Raw genomic sequence first — 12,891 nt, 5'->3', positions numbered from 1 at the left:
TAACGATCTTAAAGCCGAGTAGGGCAATAATTACCCAGGACTCTTTAAAACCAAACTCCATTATTTTTAAATATTCTTATAGAAAATAGTTCTTCTTGAAAGTCTAGGAAAATGGAACCAGTTATATTTTCCATATTTTATTGGAAAATATCTTTAAATGATCATTTCTGAAAAGTGATTAATTACACTTTATTTAAAATTTTAAAATAAATTTGACATCTCACAGTCACAAGCCACTATGTGCCATATGCTAATAAACCCCATCCTTTTCTACCAGTCCACATTCTGGGCCCACGGGCGCCGCTTTAACACCTCCCATGGGCTCTGGGATAAAAATCATAAGTATTAATGCTTATTGTACTTGATTGTAAAGTTCAGCTCTCAGTCTGTTCCCTGACCTAGCACAGGCCTCCCTCAGTTGGGTAGGAACATCCTACTATGAAGCATTTACTGAGAAAGCCTAGACAAAAAGTCTAGGTATTGACCAGGTATTTGACAGATATTGACTACGGTGAAGTAAAGCAGAGCTGTGAGGAGTACTTAATCCAACTTCATACACTCACAAACATACATACATACTTAACCCGACTTTAGCAGTGACTAAAAGGGACTAATAAGTAAGTATTAGCTAAAATTAAAATCTGAATATACCAAATGTCAAACACTACATTTCAGGGAAAGATTCAACTGCTGAATTATAAAATGTATATCAACCTCGAGGAAGCACACATGAAATTTTAAACTGATAGCACAATTATTTTTAAAATTTTAGATACAATGCTAAGCATTAGAAAATATCTAAATGGGACGTTTTCACCAGCGTTTAAAAGTAGTTCGTTTTGGTCAGTATATATCAACTAAAGCAATGGTTTATTTTGTGGACAGGAAAGACCAAACTAAAACAAACAAACCAAAAAAATCCAAATAAGTTTCAAACATCTGTCCTATCTTCAAGAGTTCTATATCTTTAGCAGGTTTTTTTGTTTGTTTGTTTGTTTGTTTGTTTTTTAAATACAACAAAGATTTCAAACCACTACTTTCCTAGCAGGGTTTGTGTATTTCTGTTCTTACCTGAGGGACTGTGCTCTGTGAATCATCTGTAGGCCCAGCCAAAGAGATTAACTCTTTCATTGTTATTTTCAACAAATCCATTTTGCCTTTCTTAGGTTCAGATACCAACAGTGCCTAAGGAAAAAAAGGCAAAAATTTTACGTGCATTTATTTGCTACTTCGCAGAATCAATCCCAAAATGCAAAATATCCTTTCTAAAAATATGTGGTGTCAAGCAAGTTAATTAAGCCATGTGGCCTCGGGCAGGTAGCATAACGTCTCTATCCCTCAGATTCTTCATCTGTAAAATTAGGTAAAGGTGATATCATGGAATCTCTAACGTCACGTCTAGTTTGCTTAATAATGATATAATTCTAAGAGGTTGAGAATAGCTCTTATCGACAACTCTTTTAGGACCATAATTAGGTGATCCTAATTATGAACAAGCAAGTCAGTTTTAGTAACAAATTTACCCAACAAGAAAATTCTCTTTACTTAAAAAAAACAAAAAAACCTCTGGATTAAATTTCTTTTAAGAATCTGGAGACATCGTGGAGATTGATTAGTTATTTAATTCTTCACAAACGTGTCTCTACCTGGACAACTATCAAATTGTAGCATTGGCAACTTCCTGAGACAAAAGAAAATACTACAAAACTCCAAAAGGGTCCTATATTTGAATTTTCAAGAGCTGTTTTGTATCTAACATTTTGCCAATGTTCAATAAACATAAAAACAGGATGTCAAACCACTTGAGGTGATGAAAATGAATGAAGTACTGACACATGCCACAATATGGATGAACCTTGAAAACATTATGCTGAGTGAAAGAAGAGAGACACAAAAGACCACACATTATATGATTCCTTCCATTTATATGAAATGTCCAGAATAGGCAAATCTATAGAGACACAAAATAGATTAGCGATTGTGTAGGAACTTGGAGGAGCAGGGGTATTTCAAAGGTATGTAGCAACTGGCTCCTAAGAGTGACAAGTTTCAAGCTACTCAGTTTCTTCTGAAGCATTTATAATCCATAAAAGAGGAAAGTAAAGATACACACACAAAATAGGTTTAAAAGAGAAATTTCCCATAGTATATTTATGCTCCGAAAACATGTATACTATTTTATTCATGACCATTCAAAACTCTTTTTATCTACACAAAAGATAAGCTCATAAACTAAGTAGGAAGTTCTTTTCCACAGCTAACACATACTAACTAAGCAGAGGTTTCCACCAGAACAAGAATATAACTTTATTAACAAGTTATGCTAAGTGAAATGGGGCCTCTCTGGGCAGATTTTTCTAATAGTTTAGATTTTATTTAATTAAAATAGGAAAGCTATATCCAATTACTGAAATGTCTTCTGGGAACCATGGCTTTTATCCCCCAAGAGCTGTGTGCTGTTGTGACACTCTTCTCAAGGACAACTTCCATTGTCCCTTGTCATAAAAAAAATCATGACTTTGGGAATTTGAGGGGGGAATAAGAGAAGGAAAAAATTTAGGGGCACTAAAAAACAGACTTCACTTTACTTACTTTCATCGCTTTTATTATACTAACTCCATTCCTGGATTTTATCTTACTGAATATTAAACAAAGACCTTTCGGGTCAGGGTGTGAGGACTTCGGTTTTTTATTCTTTGGATTCATGAAGGGGATAGACTCTTAATTTCAATACTGTGGAAATAAAATATTTTCCTATCCAATAGTAATATATGGGTATGCTGATATAGAGCAATCTTTAAGGTATTAGGTTGGTGCAAAAGTAATTGTGGTTTAAAAGGTTAAAAATAGTGGCCGGCCCAGTGGCTCAGGTGGTTGGAGCTCCATGCTCCTAACTCCGAAGGCTGCTGGTTCGATTTCCACAGGGGCCAGTGGAAATGGAAACCACAAAGTTGCCAGTTCAACTCCTCGAGTCCCGCAAGGGATGGTGGGCTGTGCCCCCTGCAACTAGCAACAGCAACTGGACCTGGAGCTGAGCTGCGCCCTCCACAACTAAGACTGAAAGGACAATTTGAAGCTGAACAGCACCCTCCACAACTAAGATTGAAGGGACAACTTGACTTGGAAAAAAGTCCTGAAGTACACACTGTTCCCCAATAAAAGTCCTGTTCCCCTCCCCCCCAAAAAAAAACACAAAAAGAAAAAAATAAATAAATAAAAGGTTAAAAATAATTGCAAAAACCACAATTGCTTTTGCACCAACCTAATGTTAAGTGAAACAAAGCAAGGTGCAAAACAGTATGTACAATAGCTTTCAACTGTGTTAAAAAAGAAAACTCTCTCTCTCTCTTATGCAGAGGGGTTCAGGAGTCGGGCTCCTGGACGCAAGTCTCAGTTCCATTCTTACTACCTCTGTGGCCTTTGGCATGCCACTTAACTTTTCTAAGCTCCAGTTTCTTCATCTATAATACACAGATGATAATAGTATCTACCTCATAGGCCTTGAGGAAGGATTAAATGAGATTATATATGTGAAATAAGTACTTTCAAATGTTAGCTACTATTAAGATTAGGATTATTTTATATATGGAAATTTTATAGAAGGATTCAAAAGAAACTGTTAACACTGGATGCCCACAAAGAAGATCTTAAGGGTCTTAATGTGACAGGAAGACTATTTTTTTCCTAATTCAAAAAAAAAAAAAGGCAACACGTACACTTCCTGGAAGTGAGCAATGAATGTGCCACAGACATGTCTGCCTACCTAATAAACAGGCGGAAATCTATACTACCCTCTGTTTACATTACAAGACTGACCTCTTAGAGGGTTTGTTCCAAGAACAGATCTGTCACAGGAACACACTGTCCACACATTAAAACAAAGCTACAAATGCTATAGTACTGAAGAGACAGAAATGTACCTTATGCAATATGCTCCCTCACATGTCAAGGGGGTTAGAATACGCTATGATCAAAAGACAAACAAACAGCTATGGTAATGTGGATAAGTACCTGTATGTAGAAAGGAATTCCAGCACTGCGCCTTGTAGCACAGAGTTTAGATGAAGGATCACTGCATTTAATTTCCTCTAAAACATTCCATAACCACTGCTCCGGTAGCTTTTGCAGACTCACATTAGGGCATCTAAAAGGCATACATAGAACAAACATCTGGAATTATCATGTACCAAAAGGTAAAAGTACAAACTCTTGATACATATTAAGATTGCTAGAAAAGAGTACATATCCTTACATTTGGAGGGAGGAAAACTAAAAAATGTCTCACTTCCACTTTTCACCTACTTTCCTCTTTATTATGGGTCTTAGGATTTGAAGCTAGTAAAGATTCCACTCTTATAAAACCATATAAAGCATATATCTTGTCTGCATAATAAGCTTCAATACCTAGGCTTGCACCCACATTTAAAATGTTCTAAAGATGGTTCATTAAGTTCTCACAGATGTACTGTACAACTGCAAAACTCCAGAGTTCCAACAAAGAGAACGTAACTTTATTGTAATTTAAGTTCTACATTTATAGAGATTATACATATTCAAAGAAAACATATTCCAAAGTACATTTTAGTAATCATTTTCATCTCTCTCAAAATGTGGACTATCACAAATAAAATTTTCAACCAGATCCTATGGAGAATAAATAAAGGAAGTTATCTGGGAAGAGGCATAAACATTTTGAGATTATTTGAACACTACTGTTAGTGAAATTCTGCTCTATGATATTAGGTATTATTCTAGGATGCTTAAGAACACTGAATTTAAAAAAAATGTTTTAAACTTATGCCCTAAGATTGTATAACATTATCCTAAGAAATAGGATAGTCAGTGGTAGATACACACAATGATTTTAGGAGGATCGTAACTGGATTTAACTAAAGTTAATACATCAAAATAAAGAGATAAAGTCCAAAGAAAAAATACAGCCGTCTGCCGCTGATCCAAGGGGGATATGTTCCAAAACCGCCAGTGTATGCCTGAAACTACAACAGTACCAAACCCTATACATACTATGTTTTTTCCCCATACATATATACCTATGACAAAGTTTAATTGATAAATTCGGCACAGTAGGAGATTAACAATAACTAATAATAAAAAGAACAATTGTAACAATATACTGTAATTAATAAAAGTTATGTGACTGTGGTCTCTCTCTGTCAAAATATCTTATGACATGTACATACAGGGTGGATTCACTGGACAAAGGGATGATTCACGTCCGGGCAGAATGGGACAGCATGAGATTTAATCGCACTACTCAGAATGTGGCATAATTTGAAACTTATGAATTGTTTATTTCTGGAATTTTCCATTTAATATTTTCAGACTAAGGTTGAGCACAGGTAACTAAAACTCACAAAGCAAAACTGAAGATAAGGGGGATTACTAGACAGTCTTTTGTAAACTGAGGAAGATATTCTGCAGAAAGATAACTGACTTCTAATTTGTAGTAAGAAATAGATCTCTTAGAAACAATGTGGGATTTTTTTTTTTTTTAATTCTGGTTTGGGATAAGTAGACAACTTCAGTTGCTGATTAAACATTCCAAATAGCAACTCAAATGTAGTTGTTTATGTCTTGCATAGAACAAAATACATATAAATAATATTACTCTAAATGAGGCATTTTAAAAAGTTTCACATGGGCCTAAAAATGTTATTTCCACCACAAATGTTAGAACCAAATCTCCCTATTCCCAGGAGGCTCTGTAATTTTAAAGGTTTCCTTTTAGCATGGCTTAAAATCCATCACTTCAACCCTGCTTCTTCCCACTAAACCCTCTCAGCCACCCAAAACAGCCATCAACAGTCTGAACCACAAGATTAAAAGAGATTCAAAGGCATAACAACCAAATGCAAAGTGTGAACCTTGTTTAGATTCTAACTCAAACAAAACAAGTGTAAAAAAGATATTTTCAAATTAACAGAAGGAACTTATATATTTGTATGTACTAGAAATTATATGACACCAAGGAATTATTTATAGGATGTGCCAATGGCATTGTGGACATGGAAGAAAAGTGTCCACATTTTTTAGAGTTGCATACAGAAGTATGTAGGAGGAAAAACAACAGATCGAGGATGTCCTTTATAACACTTCAGCAAACCACAATGGAAGGGACCGATGGAGCAAGTGTGACACAACTTTGATAACTGCTGAATTCTGGGTGATAGGTAAAGGTGATTCATTATATTATTCTACTTTACATACATGTTTGAAATTTTTACGTTTTATGTATTTGTATATTTATGTTTGAAAACTTCCATAACAAAAATAATCCTCCCACACTTTATTTATAAGGACTGAAGTCACTTCCCATCATTGGATTTATATCTCCCCCCCACCCCTCCACTGGAAAATAATTTTTATTGAGATCCCACCAGCTGCACAATCTGTTCTGATATTAAGCTCCTTCTTCCTTTGCAATTCAGTCTTTCTTAAGTGGTCCCATGAACGCTTTCTCCTCCTCCACAGTCTGGAAGCGGCTATGGCCAAACTTGGAGGTGGTGCTGATGAAGGTCAACCTTCTCCAGGGCCCGCTGTTTGGTCTGCACCAGCAAGGACTTGTGGGAGGTGAGCACTTACTTCTTGGTTCCCACCACACAGCCTTTCAGCATGACAAAGTCATTGCTCACTTCCCCATAATGGACCAAGCCACCTAGAGGGTTGACGCTCCAGGTCATAATTGGTGGAGGCATTGTTCTCCATCAGTTTGCCGTCCTTGATGAGGTAGCCCTGGCCAGTCTTGTAGACCTTCTTGTTGATCTCAGTGCGGTGACGGTAGCCTTGCTGCCCAGCCTGGACCACAGGGAAGGCCACCTGGGCAGGATGCCATGCCCCAATACAGGCACCCTTGCAGCCCTAGGTGGGTCTTGCAGGGCAGCTTCTTGCTGTGCCAGTCGCTGGTGACCCCTCTGTACCTTTGCCCTTGGTCACCCCGATGACATCGATCATCTCATCCTGTCCAAACACTTGGTTCACAGGGACCTGCTGCTCTAGCCTCTCACGGGCCCAGGCCAGTTTTTCGCCCACTGTGCCTCCATTCAGCTGGATCTCCATGAGGTGGGCCTTCCTCTGGCGTAGAGGAAGCAGGCACGTCTGGGTGTGGGTGATGACGGGCATGACTGGGCAGTACTTCTATATGCTGCTGAAGTCCTTCTCCAGCTGCTTCTTGCCGTCGTCATCCTGCCACTTCTTGCAGTACTTGGTGAAGGCCTCCTTCTTAGATTTCCATTTAATATTTTGCACTCATAGCTGATATGCTCAGCAAAGATGGTCTTGAAGGTATGAAGGTATGAGTGGTTTCCACATAGCCCACAATCCCCACCACTGTCATGGGTGGCATCTCTACAATGGTCACGGCCTCCACAACTTCTTTTTTAAAAAAACTTTTATTTACTTAAGTGTGTTTTCCAGGACCTATCAGCTCCAAGTCAGTCTAGTTGTGGATGGCACAGCTCATAGTGGCCCATGTGGGGTTCCAACCGGCAACCCTGTTAAGAGCACCGCACTCTAACCAACTGAGCTAACTGGCCAACCCCCGTAACTTCCTTTTTGTTCACCTTAGATCCTGGCCTATCGACCTCCCGCACGATGTGGGTCATGCGAGCCTTGCAGCCCAGGAATGTTGGAGGTGGACAGGCTTGGAGGGGTCATCTTTGGGGAAGCTCTTCACCTTCCCGTGGTACCGGCTGCTGTGCTCCTGAAGCAAGAAGCCCAGAGACTCACGCCTGGGAGCAGAGAACTTCCTCTGAGAGATCCTGCCGCTGAATACTGCCAGTAGAACGGATTTATATTTTTTAAATTTTAAGATAAATGCCTTGTGTTTCACGGAATAATTTCTCTAGTTTATTACTAACATTGCCAGCTTGGTATAACCCTCACACAGTTGCCCAACCAAAAACTGAAATCTGAACTCCTAAGAGCAGTTATTTAAGTGCTGGTGACACAGTTACAGATTATTGCCTCCTTCTGCTCATTCTTCACTGTCTTTTAAGCATAATTAGGTTAATTTACTCCAGAATAGGGTAAAGAAAAAAAGAGAAATAAAGCGAAAGTCATCTTTTTGCGAGAGCTGAAGTAAGCAAAAACGACTTGATCTAAGATTATATGTGGATTTCATTTACTTGTATTTTCTTTCCTGGCAATGGAGGACTGGCTCACAGGCAATGCTGTGGTCTGAGGTAAAGTCTGTAGGAATTCACTGTGTAAGGGCGAAAAGGAACTGCAGGAGAGGAAGGGAATTTCCTATTGCCTATTTTCCGATCACGTGCACTGAAATACCAGTACCACAAACACTAGTTCAGTGATGCTCCTCCACAGTGTCAGTGAGCCTCTCCTGGGCCTCCCTGAGCTGGCACACAGAGGTTCTGGCAAAACCAACTAATGGGAGAAGGCAGGCAGGTCTGGGATCAGAGCAGGCCACCTCGCCATGCATCACCCTTCCTTCCCTGAACTCACAATGGCTCAACTACTAACAAGTCTAACTCATTTTCCATCTTGATAAAATCTTCCGACTTGAAAGGTCTCCTATGACCTAACTCCAATCCTTCTACTTGAATCTAATCTTAATTTTCCCCCCAAATTTCTATCCACATTTTCTGTTCTAGTAAGGTTCTCATACTAACATACATATTCATTCTCTCATTCTCTCCCTCCCTCCCTCTCTCTCTCTCTCTCTCTCTTCATATTCCCAACTAAGCATTTGCTTATGCTCTCCACACTTATCCCTATTCATATAAATTGGTGAAACTTCCTCCAAATATTGCACCTCACAAGGATCTTTCCTTTCTTGAAGCTTCTAATGTACTTAGAACAACTACTAGGCACAAGCTGCACAGGGGATCAGTACGATGCCATGGAAGGGGCAGAATCTGAGCTGCACTTAGAAAGACGTGTAGGCAGAACTGTGGAAGGCCCACATATGTGGGGATGAGGAAGTAGATGAGACGACTAAGGAAAGAGCCTAAGTTGCCCTAGAGGCAATTCCCTAATTTAGATTCTTGGTTATTATAACTATAAACAGTTAACCAGGCCAATTTATTTCCTTGAGTGTTGCATACTAAGACTAAATGCTCCTTGTTAAATTGGGGAATTTGAAAACAAAGGCCAGAAGAATGTTCAACAAGGTCAAGGCTGGCAAGCTGCCCTCAACAGAGCCTCTGTGCCCACCGCCAAGGATCCAGGAACCTCAGGAGCTCTGGGAAATGCTCAAGGCACCAATTCCTGCCAGCCAGTCCAGACCTTGTTCTGCTCTGGAATTCCCCAGGATCATACCAACTTTTCTGCAGACTACTTCAATTGTCTGGTGTCCGATTTGGACTCTGCCATTGGACCTTATTTCTCTGATTCCCTTGCTTCCTACCTCTGCGTCTCTCCCAGGCTAGTCCTGGCCCCACATCAATACAAGGGAATGGGTCCAATAATAGAACTCCCAACCTTTTTAGTAAAATGAAATATGTTATGTTTTAAACAAAATCTACTCACCAGTTTTAAGTTATCATACTGAAAATACATTTGCCTGCCACTAAGGAAAGAAAAACAAACATTTATTAAATGCCTATTATACACCAGCCACAACACTAGGCTTTTTACACTTTATCTTACTTTGCAACAAACAAATCTGTGAGAAGGCATTATTTCCCCCAACTAACAGATGAGAGAGTATATATCATAGCGATTAGAGGACAGACTATGGAGCCAAGTTCTTCAGTTTAGAATCCTTGCTCTGCCATCTAATAGCTGTATGACACAGGACATCACAAAACCTCTCCATTTCTCACTTTCCTTTTGTATAAGACGAAAGTTGTTGAGAAGATTAAATAAGTTTATTCTTGCAAAGTGTTTTCATAAGTTCTTAATAGTTGCTTTCTAAAATTATCTATTATTGTAAGTAAAGCAGGTTTTAAAGAATTTCAACTGAACTTCTGATAAAGATGAAAAAGGTGGTTTTCCATTTTGGCAAGACATACTCCCACACACACAACACATATTAATAATAACCAAAATATACAAAGAGAACTCCCAAACCAAATGAGCTCAAAAACAAGATAATTATCTGGGTAAAACAGACTAGAAATGCAAAGCAGCGAGTGTGCTAAAACCAGAGATCTACAGGGTTGGAGCTCTGGAAGTGGCAGTGATGGCAGGAAGTCAGTTGTGGGTAACTTACCATACTCCCAGGAAATGGGGAATTTCGGCAACCTCCTCTCCCATGAAAGAGCTACTGCCAGAGCTGCCTTGGGATGCAGCAGTAAGAAAAGCCATAGGCCCGGGGAGACTCGGAACCAGGCTGACTTCTAACTTGGTGACCAGATCTGTCATACCCCCAGTATCTCTGTAGATGGGGAGACCCAAAATGCCACTGTCTAATCTAGTTCCTTGATAGAGAGGAATGAGCCCAGAGAGATGAATGAATGATTGGATAGCCAAAAAGACTCCCAATCATAGCTAGCAAATCAAAATTCAAAACACAGAAATAAATTTTATATTAAGAAAGACAAACTAAAAAATCAATAATTAGAACACAAATTCACTCTACGTGAAACTTAATTTTATGGAAGTCTAAGAAAGACCTTAAAATAACTTTAGAGTACTCAAGAGATCAATGAAGGAATAACTTATATTTAAAAAGGGCAAGAAATTATGAAAAACAGGCAGTACTGAAGTAAGAACAGGGACATATGAAAATAAAGACATTGGAAATATTGGAAATGAAAATGTACTTTCAATAAAATAACAGATAAGGTAAATTCTAGGGAAGTAGTGACTTAGAAGACAGTTTTATGGGAAGTGTACCAAAATAGTACACAGAAAGACAAAAATACAAAATAGATATATTATGTATGTCTGTATGTGTATGTAAGTAAGTCTGCACCCAGAGACCTGCACGTAAAGAATTTCTAAAGGACCTCCTTCGGCAAGTAAACCCAGAGCAGTGTCAGTATGATATCTACTAGACATCTCAAACTTAACGTGCCTGAAACGAAACTCCTGGTTTCCTCAAAAAAATCTACTCCACCCACAGTCTTTCCCATCCTAGTATATGAATAACACATCTTAGGCTAAAAACGTTGGAGTTATTCTTCCTCTCAAGTACCGAATCCAATCTGTCAACATACCCTGTCTATTATACCTTCTAATTATATCCAGATTCAGGTCACTTTTTACTATCTCCACAACTCTCCAAGCCATCACCATGTCTTTTTTGAATTATAATAATATTGTAACCTCCTCACTGGTCTTTCTGCTTTTCTCAACACAGAAGTTAAAGTAATCCTTTTAAAACGCCAGATCATGATATTCCTTTGTTCGCAAACCTTCCCATGGCTCCCCATTTTTCTCAGAGTAAAAGCCAAAGTCCTTACCATGTCTTATACTATCTAGTCCTCAGTGCCTGTCTGATCTTACCTTCTACAACTCCTTCCCTTACTCCTTCCACTCCAGTCACAAACGGTTTATTTGCTATTCCTTAAATACCCTAATTCCATGCCTCTCAGGACTTGGGCACCTGCCTTTCTCTCTGCCTGGGATGCCCTTCCCCCAGCTAGCCAACTGCTGATGACCGTGTTCGCTATACTTGTCAGTATGTTTAAATCTTTCACGCTCATTTTTTAAATTGAGTAAACGAGAGAGAGAGGGAGACAGAGAAGTTAAATAATTTGCCTAAGGTTGTACAGCTAATACGGAAGTGACAGGGAAAGAATTAAAATATAGATTGACACCAAAGCTTTCACTTAACAAAAAGGCATTACTTCAAGGTGCCTGACCTAAATGCTCAGTTACACATTTGGCTTGATCTGGCTCATGATACAGACACTATCAACTTTCTATGATTTGCTTCAGTGCATTTCATCCATTCATTTGGGAAAAAAGATCTATTAAGTACCTAGTAGTTGCTCGGCACTATGCTGTGCCCTACGAAGAGAGAGCAGTAGAATAAAAATTCCAGTTTACACATAAGCCAAAAGCATGCTCTTGTGACTTTGGAATGTATTACCAGAATATAGTGTTTTTAAGAAATAAGCTTCCTAATCATGTTTTACTTAGGTTACCTTTCAGATTGATTTTAATCCCTGAATATCTACCATTGGGATGGGGGTTAAAGTTGTTTTTATACAAACTGATGGTTTGGATGGAAAACTCACTGGAGAATTAAAATATCCTACAGAAAATCCACCCAGCGGATAACCTACTTGTGACTGACGTGAGGTGAACTGTGTCGCATTCATTTTGGAGGTATTCCAGCTGCCTTGGACAACTGGGGACATTTATTACTCTTAATAAACTGTTTTCTTACTTAACTGAATGACTCACCGCTTGCAAACACAAAGCTACTGATTTCACATTTTAAATGTGAAGTATACGTAAAGCCAATATATGAAGCAAAATTCCCAGAAAATCATCAAGACTCAATTGCTAGGAAACTAGTTATGTGTAACTTCAACTAAGTTTAAGCCTCTGCCCATATCTTTATTTCCCAAATAGTAATTTATTTACCATGCTGTTACCACTGAGGGCTTTTAGCACAAGAGGGAAAAACACCCTTTTCCTTTCCCATAAACACAGACTTCCATTTTGTCAGGTTTAAGAGCAACCCCAAAGGAAAATTTATTCTAATAAATAAGTTACCAGGTTGAGAAAAATAAATATCAATAAAAACAAAGCTAGTATATACTGATTGGTTGTTAATAAACTTTTCCCTTACCATGGTTCCTTTTTTCTCTTTCCTTATTTTTCATTTGCTAATCATTAAAATGATTCTGAATAATGCAACAACAACAACAAAAGTTTATTTTGGGGACAAAATCAGAATGTGTCTCTAACCTTGATATAAAGTAAATGATATGTTTACTCAAGCTCAAGATCATCAGT

The 12,891-nt window shown here is 38.5% G+C and overlaps 1 protein-coding gene and 1 pseudogene across 3 annotated transcripts in view; both read right to left on the bottom strand.

Annotated features, from left to right (window-relative positions):
• The window catches only part of THADA (THADA armadillo repeat containing), a 291,641-nt gene that overhangs the window by 219,788 nt on the left and 58,962 nt on the right, over positions 1-12,891 (bottom strand). For all 3 annotated transcript variants that reach the window (XM_033125139.1, XM_033125141.1, XM_033125140.1), the window contains exons 23-24: positions 4,012-4,144; positions 1,072-1,185 (exon numbers count right to left, since the gene is read on the bottom strand). In XM_033125139.1, coding sequence (XP_032981030.1) covers positions 1,072-1,185; positions 4,012-4,144 — 247 coding nt within the window. The remainder of the gene's footprint in view (positions 1-1,071; positions 1,186-4,011; positions 4,145-12,891) is intronic.
• Positions 5,141-10,341, bottom strand: LOC117033282 (60S ribosomal protein L3-like; annotated as a pseudogene).

The sequence above is a fragment of the Rhinolophus ferrumequinum genome, chromosome 13 (genome assembly GCF_004115265.2).
Source record: "Rhinolophus ferrumequinum isolate MPI-CBG mRhiFer1 chromosome 13, mRhiFer1_v1.p, whole genome shotgun sequence".
NCBI lineage: Eukaryota > Metazoa > Chordata > Mammalia > Chiroptera > Rhinolophidae > Rhinolophus > Rhinolophus ferrumequinum.
Note: the sequence above shows the minus strand (reverse complement) of the source record. Positions and strands in the feature narration are given on the sequence as shown.